General features: G+C 46.7%; 1 protein-coding gene across 2 annotated transcripts in view; it reads left to right on the forward strand.

Annotated features, from left to right (window-relative positions):
* Positions 1-6721: 6721 nt before the first annotated feature.
* The window catches only part of R3HDM4 (R3H domain containing 4), a 240082-nt gene continuing 225844 nt past the window's right edge, over positions 6722-20959 (forward strand). The window contains exons 1-2 of one of the 2 annotated variants that reach the window (XM_069217440.1): positions 6889-7028; positions 15360-15480. In XM_069217440.1, coding sequence (XP_069073541.1) covers positions 15371-15480 — 110 coding nt within the window. In that variant the 5' untranslated portion in view covers positions 6889-7028; positions 15360-15370. Of the gene's footprint in view, positions 7029-15359; positions 15481-20959 lie in introns of both variants that reach the window. The other variant, XM_069217441.1, reaches the window with a different exon arrangement.

Here is a 20959-nt window from a genome sequence, read left to right on the forward strand (position 1 = left end):
CCTTGTTTTTCTCATTATCTCTCCTGGACTTGCCGCCAAAAGTGGGGGCTGTGTCCAGGGGGCGGGCATCTCCACTAGCTGGAGTGCCCTGAGGCATTGTAACACGAAGCTTGAGCCTTTGAAGCTCACTGCTAGGTGTTACAGTTCCTGTAGGGGGAAGGTGTGAAGCACCTCCACCCAGAGCAGGCTTTGTTTCTGTCCTCAGAGAGCACAAAGGCTCTCACTGCATGGGGTCAGAAACTCGTCTCTCAGCAGCAGGCTGGCACAGACCAGTCAGTCCTGCACTGAACAATTGGGTAAAATACAGGGGGCATCTCTAAGATGCCCTCTGTGTGCATTTTTTAATAAATCCAACACTGGCATCAGTGTGGGTTTATTATTCTGAGAAGTTTGATACCAAACTTCCCAGTATTCAGTGTAGCCATTATGGAGCTGTGGAGTTCGTTTTTGACAGACTCCCAGACCATATACTCTTATGGCTACCCTTCACTTACAGTGCCCATGGTTTTGCTTAGACACTGTAGGGGCATAGTGCTCATGCACCTATGCCCTCACCTGTGGTATAGTGCACCCTGCCTTAGGGCTGTAAGGCCTGCTAGAGGGGTGACTTAGCTATGCCACAGGCAGTGTGAGGTTGGCATGGCACCCTGAGGGGAGTGCCATGTCGACTTAGTCATTTTCTCCCCACCAGCACACACAAGCTGGCAAGCAGTGTGTCTGTGCTGAGTGAGGGGTCCCTAGGGTGGCATAAGACATGCTGCAGCCCTTAGAGACCTTCCCTAGCATCAGGGCCCTTGGTACCAGGGGTACCAGTTACAAGAGACTTACCTGGGTGCCAGGGTTGTGCCAATTGTGGAGACAATGGTACATTTTAGGTGAAAGAACACTGGTGCTGGGGCCCGGTTAGCAGGGTCCCAGCACACTTCTCAGTCAAGTCAGCCTCAGTATCAGGCAAAAAGTGGGGGGTAACTGCAACAGGGAGCCATTTCTTTACACATAGTCACCAAACTTCCCCGGTCTTGTGATTCTTCTGCCACATCTACTAAACCTACCCATTACCCCTGTCGTGCCACCTTCTCAAAGACCTTTTTTCTCCCTTTCATCAGTTATGCTACCATCTTGTATAGGAATTCCGTTGCCTCTATCCACCTGTGCTTCATTGGCCTGTTGTACTGGAACCCCAACCTCACTTTGTGAGCACATGTCGTTTCCAGTTTCATCATCCACTAACCATTTGATTTCAATCATACTCTTCTTTTCACCTCCTTTATATGGAGAGACACAGCTTAAATGCCACACTTTTCCATCCTCAAGTAGTACTGCATTACACAAACTTTTCACAACTTTCAAGGGCGGATATAATTTCCCCATTCCATACTTTTTGAAGCCTGGGACTTTCACTTTAACCAAATCACCTATTTGTATATTTACAGCCTTGCACTTGTGTTTTACATCATAGTTTTCTTTTGAACGTGTTTGCGCAATTTTAATATTATTCCTAACACCTTCAACAGTCCAACCGCTTTTCCTACCGTCTGTCATCCAACCTATGTTATCCTTCCTTAATGGAACTCTACCTCTCATTATCTGAAAAGGACTGTGTACAGTAGAACTGCAAGGTGTGGTCCTGTATGACCAAGCCGTTCTCCATACTTCCTTTTCCCAACATAGTTTTGCATTTTCTGCCAGCTGTATGCTGTTCTTCAACACTCTGTTGAAGCGCTCAACAGCAATGTTAGCAGCCGGGTGATAGTTGGAAGTAGTAATATGTTTTATGCCACACCTCAATAAGAAAGTCTTGAATTTTTCAGAAATGAATTGCGGCCCATTGTCCGTAATTACAGCTTTAGGAAAACCTTCTCTTAAGAAAACCGTATCCAAAAAATCCACAATGGACCCAGTATCTACCTTGGTCATAATACTAATTTCTGGCCATTTAGAGAAATGATCATACATCACCACAATATATTTGCACTCCCCCTCCGCATGTATCGGACCAGTTATATCTAGACCAATTTTCTCCCAAGGCATGTCAGGACACTTAATAGGAACTAACAGTGGTTTAAATGTTGATAATGCTTTCTCTGATTCATTGCACAGAATACATTCTCTTACCTTTCTTTCCACAGCCACGTCTATTCCTGGCCACCAATACAATTGTTTAATTTTGCTTTTTGTTTTAGATATTCCTAAATGGCCATCATGGCACAAATCCAAAACCTTGTTCCTAAGTACTTCAGGAGGAATAAACCTTCTGTTGCGCATTAACTTGTTGCCCTCTACAGACAACTCATCCTTCACTTCCCAAAATCCCCTTACACTTTCATCCAGATTTTTTTTATGAGGCCACCCCTCACACAACATGGTTTGAACATTGTTTAAAACTTGATCTTCATCCACAGCTTTATTCCACTTGTCTTCAGTAATACCCTGAACATCTTGTACAATGTCAGCTACCCAACAATCTTCCAATTCCTTCACATCTTCATCAGTTCTGGCTAGGGGCATCCTACTTAGGAAATCAGCAATTTTATTCTTGACCCCCGGTACGTAACGTACTTCATACTTGTTATCTAAAAGTCTCATGGATAAACGGGCAATGCGTGGAGAAGCTTTGAATAAGCCATTTGTCGTTAAAACTTTGGTGAGTGATTTATGGTCACTCCGCAAAATGACATTCGTGCCCCATACAAATGCTCGGAAACGTTCCAAACCCCACACACATGCAAGAGCCTCCCTCTCAATGACAGAATATTTTGCTTCAGTATCGGTTATTGAGCGGGAGGCAAACGCAATTACACATTCCCTATTATTCTCATTCATCTGTGTAAGAACAGCTCCCAACCCCTTACTGCTGGCGTCTGTAGTAACAATGCTTTGCAGGTTTGGGTCAAACACTTGTAGAGCAGGTGCCCAGATAATGTCGCTTTTAATTAGTTCAAAAGCCGTTTCACATTCCTCAGACCACTCAAATACGCACTTCCCCTTTAACAATTGTCTAATGGGAAAAGTTTTTGGGGAAAAATTATGGACAAACTTAGCGTAATACTCCGCCAGGCCTAAAAATGCTCTAATTTCATCTTTGTTTGTAGGTGCAGGTGATTTTTTTATGGCCTCTACCAGACTAGCATTAGGTATGATGCCCTTACCACTTACTACATGTCCCAAATAGGTGACACTTCGCCTAGCTATTTTGCACTTACTGTATTCTGCTGTAAGTCCATTATCTCCTAACACCTGGAGAACATTTCTAACTTTAGCATCATGATTATCCTTCGTATCACCCATAATTAATATGTCATCCTGAAAAAAAAATACATCACGCATTTTACTGAATAATTTATACAGCAGCCTTTGGAACATAGCAGCCGCAGATGTTAATCCAAATGGCACCCTAACAAATTGGTAACACCCAACCGGTGTAATAAACGCAGTTAATCTACGGCTATCAGGATGCAATGAAATCTGGTGATATGCAGAAGTAAGGTCGATCGTGGTAAACCATTCTTTACCTTTAGTTAAGGCTACAACCTCGTTGATCCTGGGTAATGGAAATTTGGTCCACCAAAATATTCCTATTGAGGTCCCTAAGATCCACACACAATCTTAACTTGCCATTGGAACGTCTCGCTACAACTAAAGGAGAAATCCAATCAGATAATTCAACTTGCTCAATAATACCTGCTTGCAATAACTTGTCTAACTCTCCAGACACTTCGTCTCTAATGCTTATAGGGATATTTCTGGCCTTGTGGATAACAGGTACTGCGTTATCCTTAAGTATGATTTTGTGTTGGAATTTTTTTAACTTGCCTATGGTTCCCGAAAATACTTGTGGAAACAAATCTCGTATAGTTGCATCACTCATCTCACCACCATGTATTTACAGACACAGGTTCAGAGCTGTTTGGGTCTAGGATCATCCCCAGTGCCCCCTGACCCCACCAACCTAAGACTGATGGCCCAGTCTTAGATACATACAATTTGCATTCTGCCCTATGATCCTTGAAAACAAATAACATTTTCTTGTAACCTATCAACTGGATTGGCTCCCCAGTAAAACTTTTCGGAGAGATTTCAGGCCTGTCTAAAACCCCACCAATAACATGTTCGAACTTCTTTAACCAAACCAGTTCATTTACAATAGTGTAAGGTGAACCAGAGTCAGCAGTAAAAGTGATGGTGACACCCCTAATAGATATGTCGCACTTCGGTTTTTACCGCTGGAAATCCAGTGTCGAAGATTCATGATTCTTTACATTGAGCCCCCACATGTTCCTGTCTTCACTGTCCGAGGAAGAAGCCGAGTCCGTGGCACTCTCTAACAGTTTTATCGCTGACTCTTTTTTCCTCCAGCAAACTTTAACAAAATGGCCACTAATGCCGCAACCAGAACATTTCTGGTTCCTGACCGGACAGCTTTTATCATTGGCGTAATGTCCCACTAATCCACATCTAAAACATGTAACATTAGTCTTTGTGAAATCCTTCTTTATCTTCTTTATGTTTTTACTGGTGTTGTCTTTCCTCGAGGACCCATAGGACCCAGTCCTCCCGTCAGACCCAGACCTCATCTCCCTAACCTTGTTTACAAGATTGCCAGATCCATGTTTAGTGTCATCACTTTTTTTATTTCCCTGTAGAACGGCTTTCACACATCTTCCAGTCAGTTCTGCTTTTTGGACAACATCGATTATTTCCTGTAGAGACGATTCTCCTTTAGTCCATAAACAGTCCTGTATGTTTTGGTTTGCTGCATGCATAACAATCTGGTCCCTTATAAGTTCGTTGTGCAAGACACCAAACCTACATGTCAAAGCTAAGTTCTGTAAAGCTGATACATATTCTTCAATGGTTTCTTCCTTCTCCTGCTTCCTATGGTAAAATTTGTAACAATCAATTCCCACGCAAACAGTAGGAGCATAGTATCTATCTAAATCTTCCAAAGCATGACTAAAAGCATCTCCTTGTTCTCAATGTTTCTTTTCAATTCTATTGTACGTTTTCAGACCAAGTGGCCGCAAACAATGTAATAAGATTTTCTTCTTTTTTTCCGCAGGAAAATCATTCTCTTTATCACATGTGGAAATGTAATTTATAAAGTTTTCCGGCCATTCTTGCCCTTTTGTAGAAGTATCGCCAGTTCCAGGAGTAAAAGGTTGAGGTGGTGGTAAATTTAATTTACTAGAAGCCATTAGTATATGCAATTTATGTACACTGTCCCTTTTATTTCACTTAGATGTTACCACTGACCTTTTTGTTTCACTTAAAACCGGGCAGAAATACAATTCTGACTCAGAGGCTAAGATCGTAATATTAGATGTGAAGGTTAACAGTCTAGTTGTCAGACTTCCTACTCTGACATTGAGGAACAGCTTCCAGAAGTCGCGCAGTGCGCGAACACAAGCATTGAGTGTTGCTAAGCAACGTGTGAGCTCGTGTTAGTACGGCGTTAGGTTGATAGTCTAGTTGTCAGTTTTCTTACTCTGGCGTCAGCTGTGGTAGCGTGGAAATCCAGGACACACGACGTGCGCGTGCAGTTGTAATACCAAAACGGCAAAAAACGAACTACTCACAACTGATTGTGAACAAGCTTTGGGTCCGCTGAGTCCACAAGCCCACCGACGGAGACATACACTCGTCAATAGAACGCGTGAAAGCCGGGGCTGCACCAACTCGTCGCCAAATTTTGTTGAGAAGATCTTCTCGGTAAAGTGTAAGGAAACGTTAACAGAGGAATCACAGTAAGAGAAATGAGTTTAATCCAGATATAAGAGCCCCGGCTGCAGCACACGGACCGGTTACATCCACCCCTCCGGTCCGCTTTCCACCAACCGTCTCACAAACCCACAGAACATTCTTCTTCCTAACATTCCCCTGTTCTCTGGCTCGCGCGCATAACTAGCGCGAGCCCGACAACATGGGAACATACATTACTTAGCAATAAAGCATACATTACTTAGCAATAACAAAGATACAACACAGTCCGCCTCTGATCCTTGTGATGCGGTGTTTGCTCTTCTCGGCCCGTGGAGCACAACTTGACTCTTGCAAAGTCTGGTCCTGTTTCGCCCACGCCCGAGGCGCTGCTCCACCTCCAGCAGCAGTGCAGAGCCCTCTTCCGGGTAGCAGGCCCGACAGACCGTGGCCAGCCCCGGTGTTTCACAACCTGCGGGCTGTAAGCCACCTTCTCAATGTCCCCGAGCAGCCCCGCTCTGCCTCTCACCCGGCGCCGGCTCCGCGCTCGGCGGCTGCCGTCTGGCCTGTGGTGAAGCCGTCCACCCGCGGCGCAGACCTCTAGTCGTCCGATAGCTCTCTGCTCGTGAGCTATAAGGGAGGTAACGGGGCACCCGAAGCGGCCCCTCGCCTCAGTTCACCTCAGAAAGTGCAGCATCTGCCTCCACTCCTCTCCCCACCTCAGCCCGCCCGCTTCCGATACACAAGGCGGGGTCCCTCGTGGTCTTCACCTCGGGCGGCACGGGCCCTCGGTGTAATGTCTCACCCGGGCCTACACGCGCGCGGGACGTCAGAGGGGCGCGAGACAAACGAAGAGTGACGGCGCTCCCCTTCCCTCAGGACACCGGCGCACGCTAGGCCGCAGCTCCGCGCCTTCGCACCTCACGAGGTTTTCCCGCGCGCGGGAAACCCGGAAGTGCGCGAGAAGACCAGCGAGCCTGTGACGTTTAGCGCTCCTTGTCCCTCACTCTCCTTACGCGCATGCGTTAGCTCGACGTACAGGGATGGCGCGCGCGCCCGGGAAGGGACGCACGCTCGGTTTGCGCGCATCGGCGAGCTCCACGGAGCGAGGAGGCGTGTTTGCGTGTCGACGTCACGGGAGGGTTGCGTAGGGCGCCGACGTCACGGGCGTCGGCCGAGGGCGCTGCGGCTCCTGTCAGACGGGACTCTTTGGGCCCAGTTCCCTGTGTCCGTCCCTCGCCTCTTTCTCCCCCTTCTCCCTAGAAGTCTTCTCCCCCCTTCCCCACCATGGTGCTGCTGGAGAGCGGAGAAGGAGAGGCCGCACCTTACCGGTGAGCTGGGAGGGCGAGGAGGGGCTTCGACGCGGGGCGCTGACGTCAGAGCCGCTGGCGGGGGCAGAGCGCCCCGGGAACGGGACATGACGTCACACGGGCCCGGCGCTGCCGGGGAGAGGAGGGCGGACGGCCGGGCTCAGGGCAACACCCCCGGCCCCTCACACCGACCATAGCCCTCCAGTCCCGGAGCCGTCACGCACCCCCGCCCTCCTCACCATGTCCGCGTCCCAGGGGGCGTCCCCTCCGCCACACGCACCCAGTCCAGTGGAGGCTAGCAGCGCCCCCCTCCTGTCATTTATTCCACCACACGCACCCAGTCCAGTGGAGGCTAGCAGCGCCCCCCTCCTGTCATTTATTCCACCACACGGCACCCAGTCCAATCGAGGCTAGCAGCGCCCCCTCCTGTCATTTATTCAACCCTGCACCCAGTCCAATCGAGGCTGTCATTGCCCTCTACCCCTCCTGTCATTTATTCCAACCTGCACCCAGTCCAGTGGAGGCTGTCAGCGCCCCCCCCGTCACTTATTCCACCACACGCACCCAGTCCAGTGGAGGCTGGCAGCGCCCCCCTCCTGTCATTTATTCAACCCTGCACCCAGTCCAGTGGAGGCTGTCAGTCCCGCCCCCGTGCCCGTCATTCACTCCAACCTGCACGGTGTCCAGTAGAGGCTGTCGGTGCCCCCCACACCTCCTGTCATTTATTCCAATCTGCACCCAGTCCAGTAGAGGTTGTCAGTGACCCTCCCCCTGTCACTTATTCCACCACACGGCACCCAGTCCAGTAGAGGCTGTCAGTACCCTCTACCCCTCCTGTCATTTATTCCAACTTGCGCCCAGTCCAATAGAGGCTGTCGGTCAGGGGCGTAGGAGACAATACATTTCTGGGGGGGACAGGGACAGCCTTGGGGACTTTCAATCAACCCTATACAAATCGCTCTTTGTTTACGAACTGCAGGCTCCGATAAATATACACAATCATATATATTGGAAGTGAAATAGGGAGAAAGGAAGGCATGTTTTCACAGTCTGAAAGTATCTTTAATTGTTATTTACATTCACAAAGTAATTAGCTCAAATGTGAAAATAACATGTTGATTAACCTTGCATCTTCATGCACCAAGCAAATCAAGGTAGGAGGGTAAAAAGGAAGAACATACCCTTTGCGCCCCACACCCACCATGCCCTTCACCTCATGCCAATTGGAACCGCACTGGAGATATGAAAAGCGATTAGGTACAAGAGTTGTAAACTGTGCTCGGAAACCATAGTTCTAATAACACTTCTACTCCTGTGTGTGATCTTGGGCAGCTCGGCTCCACATCAGTCATAACTAGAAGCATTTCAACTGAAGAAGCTCTTGCAGTTACAGGCTATATAAACTTGGATTCTCTAATCTCTGTATAAACTGCAGTCATGCATTTCTTTAGAAACAGCTGTTTGTGATGCACCAAGTCACTGCGTATAAAGAAAAGACATTCACTGATTATAAAGAAAAGACATCGGAAAATGACTATGATAGGTTTATTACAGTAGAGTTCTGACATTACAGTGCCTTCTGCCAGAGCTAGCAGCCAAGGTAAAAGGTAGATCAGGTCACAGAGCATAATTAATGCAGCTGTTTAAAGTAAAAAATTGAATGTTGCTTTTCTTTCTTCTGCTCTACTTTAATAGCTTGGAATGACAGAAGCTATGCACTAAGGTTTTAAGTGGTTTGTGGGAAAGTTGTAGGTGTGACCATTGTATTATATGAGGTAAAATACCCCTGGCATACATAAGGATATTGCAAGTCACCTTGAAGTTCATACCTCATAAACAAGCATTGGCAAAGCCAATAGGTCTCGCCTATGCAAGGTCTATTGCCTTTGCCAATGTGTTTTAGCCATGCTGTACACTAGTGAGACTACTATTCAGCATGGCTCAAAGTTAATGGCATAAAGGAGAATGATGTGTCATCGACTGGTGTGGCGTAGTGTCATGGAGTAAGTAGAGTGTCCTAAAATGGAGCAGTAAACTAACTTTAAAGGAACAGGGGTCCTTTGAATAAAATGCATCACCATTCCCATAAACAATGATATTAAAGTAGTATGCAAACGGAATGTGTCATGCATTTATTCAATCAAAATATAAAAGATCAAATGTAGTGGGAAAACATCAACAGGGGAAATCGAGAAAGACTGGTATTCGGGCATTACACAAGTTATCTTGATGACCCAATGTCACCGATCACAATAAAAATTTAAAAAGTAACCTATATAGTACAGTGGTTTAGAGGAGGCTGGCCTGGATTGTATTGGGTACCTATGGTACTTACACCTTATACCAGGTCCAGTTATCCCTTATTAGTGAAATGTAGGCAGTGTCTAGAAGCCAGGCTCTCTAGGGGTAGCTGTAGCCAAGGCTTATCTAGGAGACATGCAAAGCTCATGCAATACCACTGTAGTCACACAGCACCTACACACATGAAAGAAAATACTCAGTGTTACAAAAATAAAGGTACTTTATTTTAGTGACACAAATGCCAAAAATACCATAGAGACTATACTCCCTTAGGAGGTAAGTAATACACCAATTATATACACTAGTATGCAGCAATAGCAATAAAAACAGTTAGAAAAGTGCAATTAGTGAAAATCACAATGGTTAGAAATGGGCCTAGGGGAAACCCAAACCATATACTAAGAAAGTAGAATGCGAATGTCGGTTTCCCACCTAGGCAAGTGTGGTGTGTAGAGGGGCGCTGGGAGTATTAGAAAACACCAAAGGTAAGTAATAGAACCCACCTCAGAGCCCAGGAAAGCAGGAGTAAATCACAGTAACTTTCCTAGAACACACAAGAACATGAGAAAGAAGATAATGCAAGAACCAGAAGATACTTCAAGACACAAAGGGTGGATTCCTGGACCTAAAGACCTGTGGAAGAATGGGACTAGGTCCAAGAAGCACAGAAGAGTCCAGGGAGGACAGGAGCCCCTGCTAACCCAAATCAAGGTGCAAAAGAAGAACCACTGGTGAACAACAGCAGTCAGTACTGCACCCAAGAAGATGGATGCGGGTTCCTGGTTGGTGCAGATGATATCCCACACCGGATGGATGATGGCAGTCTGGTTTGCGTCACTGGATTCCGCCAACAAACCTTGGCACACGCAAAACTCACGGTTAGCGGAAAATGGCACTGCCCGGGACCAGGAGGGACCTGGTTGACTCTACCCAGGAGGAGGAGTGAGAGGGGGCTCTCAGCAACTCAGAGAGCCCACAGAAGACCAGCTAGTGCACACAGGAGTCCTTCAGTACCTAAGTACCATATACTAGGGACTTATAAGGGGGCACCAGTATGCCAATTTTGGGTAAAATACTGTGTTACCAGTATGCAACAATCATAATTTAAGGGAGAGAGCATAACTACTGGCGTCCTGATTAGCAGGATCCCAGCAGACACGCTCAAACACACTGGCAAACAGGCCAAATGTGGGGGTAACCAAGGTAGAAAGAGGCTACTTTCCTACAAGTTTAGCATCCACAATAATGATTTACAAGCTTTTATACACCGACTTTTACATGAATGACTCAAATAGTGAATCAAGAAGACATTATCTCATAGTACCTATGCTTATGCCAACTTATGTACAATATCACAAATTCAAGTCAAGGTACTTTGGCCGACGATATTTCGATCCCGTAGACAAGTATCAGGATCATCCTAAGCCTTCGTTAAGCTTGAGTTAAAAGGGTTACAGAGTGCTTGTAACCAAAACGGCGAAGATAAATCGGACTCACGTCTCATATGAGTGAGAAGGCGATCTGAATCTCTAATCAAGCGCCAATGCCACAAAGTAGTAGTAGAGTGGAGTAGTGTCACAGTGTAATAGAGTGTCGTAGAGTGGAAAGGCATAAGGAAGAGTGAACTGGAGTAGAGTGAAGGTAAGTAATGTGAAGTGGCATAGAGAAAGTTGGGTAGAATGTTACAGTGAACATAGTACATTGTTGTATAGTGGAGTGCCATAGAGGGTTGTGCAGTGGCATTGAGTAGAGTATCGTATATTGAAGTGGCATAGAGTGGTGTGGAGTGGCATACAGTGGAGTAAAGTGGAATGGAGTGGCGTATAGGGAGTTGTGTAGAGAGTTACAGAATGGAGAAAGTGTTAGAGTTTAATGGAATAGAGTGTCAGGGTCTAGTATCATGGAGTGTAATGTCAGAGTGAAGTCTCAGAGTGGAGTTGGGTGGTCTAGAGTGAAGTGGCATAGTGTGCAGTGGTGCAAAGTAGATTGGTGTAGAGTGTAGTGATATAGAGTGCATTGGTTTTGAGTAAAGTGGTGTAGAGTGCATTGGTGAATCCTGCACTGGTTTAGCGTACAGTGCAGTAGCGTAGAGTGGTGAAGAGTAGAGGGGAGCAGAGTGGAGTGGCACAGCATAGATTGCAGTGGTTCAGAGTGCTGTGTCATAGAGTAATGCGTTGCATGGTAGAGTGGAGTGGTGCAAGGTAGAGTAGACTGGTGTAGAGTGCAGTGGTGGAGTGCAGTGATGCAGAGTAGAGTGGCATAGAGTGTAGTGGCATATAGTACACTGGTGTAGAGTGCAGTAGAGTGGCATATAGTTGAGCGGTGTAGAGTGCTGTGGTGCAGAGTAGAGAGGAATATAGTTCAGTGGCAGAGTGCAGTGTTGCAGAGTAGAGTGTCATAAAGGGCAGTGCTGTTGAGTAGAGTGGCATAGAATGCATTGGTGTAGAGTGCAGTGATGCAGAGTAGAGAAGAGTGGCGTAGAGTACAGTGGTGCAGAGTAGAATAGAGTGGCATAGAGTGCAGTGGCATGGAGTAGATTGCTGCAGAGTACAGTATGGTGGTGAAGGGTAGATTGTTGCAGAGTGGAGCATAGTGATGTAGAGTGCAGTAGCATAGAGTGGTGCAGGGTACATTGGCGTGGTGCAGGATAGATTAGACTGGCATAGCATAGAGAAGAGTTGCGTAGATTGCAGTGGCATAGAGGAAATTATTTCAAAGTAGAGTGAAGTGCCCTACAGTGGAGTGGTGTAGACTAGATTAGAGTGCAGTGGTGCAGAAAAGAGTGCAGTGGGACAGAGCACAGTGGCATTGAGTGCGGTGGTGCAGAGTAGAGTGGCGTGGAGTTCAGTGGCAGAAAGTGCAATATTGCAGATTAGAGGGTCGCAGAGTACAGTGGTGTATTGCAAAGTGACAGATTGCAGTGGCATAGAGTGCTGTGGCGCAGAGTACAGTGGCATTTAAAGCAGTGGAATAGAGTGCTGTGGTGCAGAGTAGATTGGCATAGAGTGCAGTGGGATAGAGTGCATTGGTTTTGAGTAAAGTGGTAAACAGTGCACTGGCAGAGTGCAGGGGTGTAGTGTACGATGGTTAGAGTAGAATAGCATAGATTGCAGTGGCGTGGTATAGAGTGGAGTGGCACTGCATAGATTGCAGTGGCGTAGAGTAGCACAGAGTGGAGAAAGGTGGTGTAGGGTGCAGTGGGATAGGCATAGAGTAGATTGTTTCAGAGAACAGTGAAGAAAAGATAGAGAAAAGATAATATACTTCAATATGCTGAAGTATGTAACGATAACAACAACATAAATAATAACGCTAGGCATAACGGCCCAAAATGAAATATGGCTTCTCCCTGTTAGCCACACTGTAATCAAGCGCTTCATTACCTAGATAACAAAACATTAAACATAAATGTTAGAAAAATATACCCTTCTAATAGCTAAATTGTTGTGTGAAAAGGTAAAATCTGGGCTCAATCTCGACTTCACTGTTTCACCAACTGGTGTGATCTTAGACAAATACAAATATTGTGTTTCATAGAGTCTCCTTTCTAGCCTGCAGGTGTCAGGCTGAGAGGGACTCCATTCTCTCTTTAGATCTTCCTCATTGTCTTGCAGCTCCTCTAGAAGGCATCCTGCAGTGCTCCTCTTCAAGGCAGCAGGTGATGCAGACGTAATCATCCAAAACTCTTTTCTCCGCCTCCTGCCCTTTGTTCTTATGAGCACCCTTAATGCCCACAGCTGTGAACAGGACAAACAAAAGGGCGCAGTGAGCCTCCCGACTCACCTTCATTCTGTTACCATCAGATTGGAGGATGGTCGTTACAGGGCTATCATAAGTAGCGCTTTTATGCGCTAATGGCCCTCTGAATTATAGATGTGAGAGGGGAAATTATCGTGTCCCCTTGTCCCCCCCACCTTCGTCCCCCGTGTCCCCCACCCTCCAAAATCTGGGGGGGATACATCCCCCGCGTCCCCCACACTTCCTACGCCCATGCTGTTGGTGCCCCCCACACAATGCTTCCACTCTTTCGAAGGCATACCCAGCATACATGCCAACCCTTCCGATTCAGGCGGGAGACTACCTGTTTCAGGGCTAGTCTCTCGGCTCCTGCTTGCAGAAAGCGATTGGGTGTTGAGTAAAACTGCCAAAAATAATTCATGTTGATGTCTGTCACGCGCACTCCAATCTCCCCCTTCCAGAGTTACTTCTGACATGAAAGGTTATTTCTTGGAGGGGGAAATTAGAGCCTGTGACAGACCTCGACATTTTATTTTTGGCAGTTTTACATAGCGCAAACAAAAAAGGAGGTTAGAACTTTGTTTTGTTTGTGCCATCCCACTAAACTCTAAAAACGAAATCCTGATTGTCACCATACATACCAATAGACTAGATTTAGTCAGATTGCCTATATGTCTGTGGGCAAAATACATTCTCCCGTCAATTTTTTTTTAAATGTCCCATTTGTCTGATCTGAAATGTTGGCACGTATGGTCCCAGGCCAGCAAGGTGGCTGTGGCCTACTCAGTGCTTGTCACTCAGTTCAAGGCATACTGAGTGCAACGCCAGCCTTCAGGGCCCCCCACTCACTACCTGCCGCTGTCCAAGGCGCCCTCTGTCCAGCCGAGCTATAAAGTGTCAATTTTCCACCAATTCTTTTAACTTGCATGACTTATCTTTCATTTAAAATGTATGGAAGTTTAAATGCAGTTAACGAAGATGAAAAACCAAAATATTTTGCCCTTTAAGCCAGAATATTTTTGACTCCACTCTAACACTATGACTGATATCGTCCCCATTGTACTCCTTCAGTGCTCGCCTGGACTGTAACCTATGACATCAGCTGCTATCCTCACTGCAGTGCTAGGCTGGGATAAAAAAAAAGTGTCTGGCCGGGCGCTTGGGCATCCCACGGGCCACTCGGTGAGCTGCAGGCAGTGCTGGAAGCTGGAGGTGGCTGCTGAGAGAGGTCTGTCTGGCTTGCTTGATTTCTGCACTGACATTCAACTGGTGCCATGTACCGCTGACTCAGTTTACAATAAGGGTCTCAATCGGGCCCTCAATCAAAAGCTCTGTGACTCATTGGCGTATGAGAAAGCCTGGCGCTTTTTGTGTTTGCCCGCTTGATAGGACTCGGGCACCCCGCCCCCAGAGTCGCTTTGATACTTGGGACTGTTGGCCTAGCTCTGCAAAATTATTGACACCGAGGATGTCAACAACACAGTAGCAAGGCGTCTAGCCGCGAGATTGATGCAGCATGGTCGCCATGAATCTTGCCCTGTTGTTAAGGGGGCAGGGACAGGAGTGAACATTGGTCCCTCCTGGTGGCACGGGTCAAAAAAAAGTCCTGTCATATTGGAGTTTTCTTTTCCTTCTCCAGATGATGCATACCAAGCTTCTTTTAACCATGTCATGGATGATCAGGTTTTCCGGTTACATTTTTTATGTCCAGGATACGTGGGGAGCTATTGCTGAGGTCCCCTTGGATTTTCTGTGTATGCCCTTATCCACTTCTTTGGGCTCTCTTCTTGGCCTTTCCTTCGTTCTACCAGGCTTGTCATTGGTGTTTTTAAGTCTGGTCCGTGGGCACTGTCTAGTAAGAACGACATGAAAGGGTGCAACTGTAGACTCTCCCTCCCCATACTCTCCTTATAGTACTTCATGTGTTTACATAGTGATTGTAGGAACCAAGCACCACCTGCGTCTGATTGGCTTTGGTTTGCTTCTCTTCTTTTTTTTAGTGGCTGTTTATTAAAAGTTCCATCTCTTCCCGAACCTCGGTCTCTGATAAACCTAAGGGATGTTTAACCTGGACCATCAACTTAGTTTTTGGTACCTTACTGTGCCTCAGGTTTATTGAGTGATGTTACCTCTCAGGACGTTATGAAATCCACCTGTTAGCATGTGTTTAATGTTTGGACATATGGCAAGGAAACAGATGGTATTCCTTTCTTTCAAAGATAGGTGACAAAGCTCGGTTGGGGAGATGCGAGGACCTGATTTGGGAGGGTTCTTGGTGAGCAGGATAACTAATTAGTCTGTTTTTTTTTTTAGTGCCACGGTGAATGACTCCAGCAGGGTATAGTCAGAAGGCCTTCTATACTTTAGAGGTGTTGCCACTGATAGGTTCCTTTTTCTTTGTTCAAGTTGGAGACAGACAAGGTTCGAGTTTCAAGTAAGTCTGACATTTTGTGTTGATGAAATATTTCGTCAGCTTCCTTCTCGCTGTGTGACTCACTTGTTTGCAATAGTTTGGCTTCTAGTGAGCAGGATAGCCTCTGTTGACATAGTTCACCTTTAGTCACCAGGCTTTCATCTGTGCTATGTCGCAAATAATCAGACCGTTGTGGAGGGTGTTCCTCTCTGCTGAAGACTCCTGCTTTCCACCTCAGGCATTGTCGTCATCAATGTATGCTGGAGTAAAAGAAATTAGGCCTTACGCCTGTATACATAGGTGACTGGAAAAAAGCATTTGCAAAACCAATGGCTCTCACCTTTTGGGACTTGCTGGCTTTGGCATTGCTCTGAATGCCTTTTAATGGCGCTGTGCAGTGTCTGCAAAAAACATATCCACTGTTGGTGGTCATGACTTTTTGTTGGTGCGCACATGCATTATGACGTATGACCGGCATGACCACAGAGGGGATACTTGTGTGTTCCCATGGTACTTCCTATGGGTTTTGATGCAAAGCTCTATATATTAATTAAGCCATGCTTCCCCCCATTAATAATGCCTACTTGAGACAGGCACTATCTAGAAGAAATCTTTTACATTCTCCTATCCTGTGAAAAGTAAAAAAAATTGTTTAAGCATAATGTTTTGTCCTGGAAGGAACTCTCCTAGCGCAGAACCTGTGCTAGACACCACACATACCTTTGCACTATGGTGCACAGTAGTGTGCACGACACTAGGCAGGGTTAAAGAGCACAACTACAGAGAAAGGGTAGCAGCGTCAGATCTTAATAAATGTGACATTGTGCTGCTCTCTCCCCCTCAGTGCAACGCAGCTCACCAACTTGCTCTGCTGCTTTGAGGTGTTTAATTGTAAATTTCTGCCTCAACTTCATAGCTGGAAATTCAATATAAAGACTTTGTAGCAATGTTCGTTACTTTGCTTGACCATGTTTTAGTACTGAAGCAAAGTCTTGATGAATGAACAGAGTGCAAGTTGCTGCTGCTTGCCTAGTTAGCGATTTAGCGCCATGCCTTTAGCACAAAATGTGTTTGTGTCGAAAATGTAAATAAGGACGCAGTTTAAGCTAAAAATATCCATAAATACAGTTTTTTTCCCTATTCAATAACTTCCCCGAATTTGACAGAATTACGCTAAATTCGCTCAGTTTAACTTGTTGGCTTGCTAACTTCCATGTCAATGTACACTTTCGCTTGTGCAACACATGTTGTACTCCTCTTCCAGGTGAGAGAGATGCTTGTCTTGCTGTGACGTGTGTGTGAGGAAACACTGTTACTGCCCATGCTGAACCTGTTGTGAACGCCAGCGAGACTTGCACTGGTGCTGTACCTAGGAACCAGAGGTAGGAGGTGGTGTGTGTGTCTTGTGTGCGTACGGTGGACAAGTGGCACTCGCGCTTTCTCCTTTACCAGTTGGACAGGTACACATGCTTTCTATTTTGCACTAGTCTGGGGACTTCGATGGCGAGTGAGAAATTGTACTGTCTTTAATGCTAAACAAAAAAAATACGTTAGCAGCAGTGGGGCCATGCTTTGTGTTCAAAGGGTTCTTATTTACTGAAAAAAAACAAAGCTACGGATTGGGGTTGAGCAAATACCAATTCACCAGTTATGATATGAAACTGTAACACATGCTGTTCACATTGGCAAAACCAAAAAGTGATGCCTATTGGCTTTGCCAATGTTTGTATTCATTTGGGTCCGAGAACAGTCTCTAAATCTGCTTTCTAAACCCCCGCTCTAAAATGATCACGATATCCAAAATAGACCATTTCAGGCCCACCTGGCACCTTTTTATAAAAAAAAGTTGCTCAAAAACTGGTGAACGGATTGTGGCCTGACCACAAAAAGAGTCATTAAAAGTTCTGATCTCATGCGAGTTAGGTGTAAATCTGTTTTAGTGGTTTATTTCTGCAGCTTTAGACAATTCTCTATGGGAGCTAAACTGGATAACATCTTTTTTTACTCATTTTTTAACTCCTTTTTGGAACAGAATGAGAATTAGCACACCGGACTTTAGCTACATACACCTAGTAAAGGATACATTTGTAGCAGATGCTTCTTTGGATTCCAAAGATAAAGGCAAAACAATTTTTTTTCAATGCAGAGTCAGGCTCAACCAGAACAGAATGTAATTTATGTTGATTTATTTAAAAACGAGCACAGCCCAACGATGTCTTTTGCCTAGCAAGGTAGAAAAAGTGCACAAGTGTGGTGTGTCCTCCTCTGTTGATCTGAGTGGTCTTTCTCTCACCTCATTGGTGTCTCATCCTAGCATGTTATTGCAGAAAACTGGCCTGCCTGCTGTGTGCAGTCGCAGCTCGCGGGTGTTAATGGGGGTGGGGCGCCATGCACATGGGAGTGGTGGTGGAGGGGGGGGGGGGATTAATAATAATTTTTTTAAATAAATTTACCTGATTGCTGTGCTCTGACGCTGCTTCTCAGTCTCCTCAGCATGCTGCAGGCACAGGCTCTCAGCCTGCCCTGCGGCCAATACTGACGCTGCTCAGAGTGCCATTCAGGTCTTGGTTGCTGCCACAGATTCAGTGCACAGGGGTTCTGTCTTGGAGGAAGAGGCAAGGGTTCACTGTCTCCCAAGTTGGAAAGAAGGCAGAGAGGACTCCTCAGAACCATCACCTGTGTTGGAGAATCATCGCCAGACCACAGGGCAACAGATCCCGGCAGCTGGACACCAGTGCCTTAGGTGTTTGCGGATGCAGGGGAGTGACTCCTTCACTCCAAGGGAGATTCCTTCTTGCTTCTCTGGTGAAGCTGAAGTCTTGCCCACTCCAGATGCACAGTTGTGGAAAAGTTCCAAGCTGCTGAGAGGAGCTGTGGAAACCATGTTGCAAGGAGAGGTTGTCTCGATGTAGTAGTCTTGTTCGGCTCCTGTGGAATCCAACAGTGGTTTCGATGGCCAGGAGCAGAAGATGTCTTTGCAGAGAGGTCCCGGGGTCATCTTGCCTGACGAATTTGGGGACTCATCCACAAGGGAGTCCCTAAATATCCCAAAAAATGGGCCTGGTCACTCTCTGAGGTGACCACCAATCAGACGGGGTCACCGACATCAGATACCTAGCCTGACCAGTCATATGCTTCCAGGGGCTTCTGCACATCTTGTTTACAAGATGGCAGAATTAAGTGGCCACCTGGAGAGATCTGGGCACCACCCCTGCGGTGGTGATGGACAGGGGAGTGGTCACTCCCCTTTCTGTTGTGCAGTTTCGTGCCAGAGCTAGGACCAAGGGTCCCTGGACTGGTGCAAACCGGATTATACAAGGAGGGCACCAAATGTGCACTTCAAAGCTACCCCTCCTCAGACCAGTAATTGCTATTTCCAAGGGAGAGGAGGTTGCATTCCCTCTCTGACAGGAAACCCTTTGCTATGCCTTCCCCTGCTTGAGCTGGTCAAGCAGCAGGAGGGCAGAATCGTTTCTTTGGGGCTACTGTAGTGTGGGCTGCTTGCAGACCCTTAAAGACTGGTAGGAGCAGTACTGGGGGGGGTTCTCTAAGGCGTCCCCAGAGTGCATGGAATCATGCCACCAATACTGGCATCAGTATTTGGGCATAATTCTGACATGGTTGATACCAAGCATGCCTACCTTCGGAGTTATCAATATATAGCTGGACCACAGGTCAAGTGGCCAGTACATAGCAAAAATGGCTTTCCCCAACTTTCCAAGTCCAGGGATTTGGAACTGGAGTTTGTAGGGGCACATCTCATACAGGGGTGCCTACACACACAGGGACTTGCACCCTGTCTTTTGGGCTGGAAGGGCCTATCTTAGAGGTGACTAAAAAATTTTCTAGCTGTTGCGTCAAGAATTTCTCAATTCTAATAAGGACACAGAGGCGAGGATTATGCTTCTCTTTCTATGCTTTTAATTTTTAGCAACCAATTAGAAAACATCACTTCCTGTGACACAGTATCACATGACGACCATAGAGCCTAGTCCTATATAAACCCCTTAGAGATACAACTCCTCTTTCTTTGCAAGAGTCCAGTAACAGTAAAAAGTCTCAAGAACAACCCCCAATGGGAGAAAGAAATTGCAAACCACACAGGACCTCAACGTTCCACCTAAGGTCCAATCAGCGAGAGAACCAACCAAACAGATCCAAGGCAGAGTTCTCTGATGACAGGAAAGACATTGTAAGGAAATGCCTCCTTGGCATGGTTACCCCCTGACTTTTATGGCTTTGCTGATGCCAAGTTATGATTTGAAAGTGTGCTGAGGCCTGCTAACCAGGCCCCAGCACCAGTGTTCTTTCCCTAACCTGTACTTTTGTTTCCACAATTGGCACACCCTGGCATCCAGGTAAGTCCCTTGTAACTGGTACCTCAGGTACCAAGGGCCTTGATGCCATGGAAGGTCTCGAAGGGCTGCAGCATATCTTATGCCACCCTGGGGACCCCTCACTCAGCACAGGCACACTGCTTGCCAGCTTGTGTGTGCTAGTGGGGATAAAAAGACTAAGTCGACATGGCACTCCCCTCAGTTTGCCATGCCAACCTCACACTGCCTATAGGTATAGATAAGTCACCCCTCTAGCAGGCCTTACAGCCCTAAGGCAGGGTGCACTATACCATAGGTGGGGGCATAAGTGCATGAGCACTATGCCCCTACAGTGTCTAAGCGAAACCTTAGACATTGTAAGTGCAGGGTAGCCATAAGAGTATATGGTCTGGGAGTCTGTCATGCACAAACTCCACAGCACCATAATGGCTACACTGAAAACTGTGAAGTTTGGTATCAAACTTCTCAGCACAATAAATGCACACTGATGCCAGTGTACATTTTATTGTAACATACACCCCAGAGGGCACCTTAGAGGTGCCCCCTGAAACCTTAACCGACTACCCGTGTAGGCTGGCTAGTTTTAGCAGCCTGCCACACACCAGACATGTTGCTGGCCACATGGGGAGAGTGCCTTTGTCATTCTGTGGCTAGTAACCAAGCCTGTACTGGGTGGAAGTGATTCTCACCTCCCCCTGCAGGAACTGTAACACCTGGCGGTGAGCCTCAAAGGCTCACCCCCTTTGTTACAGCACCCGAGGGCACTCCAGCTAGTGGAGTTGCCCGCCCTCTCCAGCCCCACTTTTGGCGGCAAGGCCGGAGGAGATAATGAGAAAAACAAGGAGGAGTCACTGGACAGTCAGGACAGCCCCTAAGGTGTCCTGAGTTGAGGTGACTCTGACTTTTAAAAATCCTCCATCTTGCAGATGGAGGATTCCCCCAATAGGAATAGGAATGTGCCCCCCTCCCCTCAGGGAGGAGGCACAAAGAGGGTGTAGCCACCCTCAGGGCTAGTAGCCATTGGCTACTAAACACACCCCTAAATCGAGTGTTTAGGGGCTCCCAGAACACAGCAATACAGATTCCTGCTGCCTAAGACGAAGGAGGACTGCGGAGCTGAAAAACCTGCAGAGAAGACGGAGACATCAACTGCTTTGGCCCCA

Source organism: Pleurodeles waltl, chromosome 12 (genome assembly GCF_031143425.1).
Source record: "Pleurodeles waltl isolate 20211129_DDA chromosome 12, aPleWal1.hap1.20221129, whole genome shotgun sequence".
In the NCBI taxonomy this organism is placed as follows: domain Eukaryota; kingdom Metazoa; phylum Chordata; class Amphibia; order Caudata; family Salamandridae; genus Pleurodeles; species Pleurodeles waltl.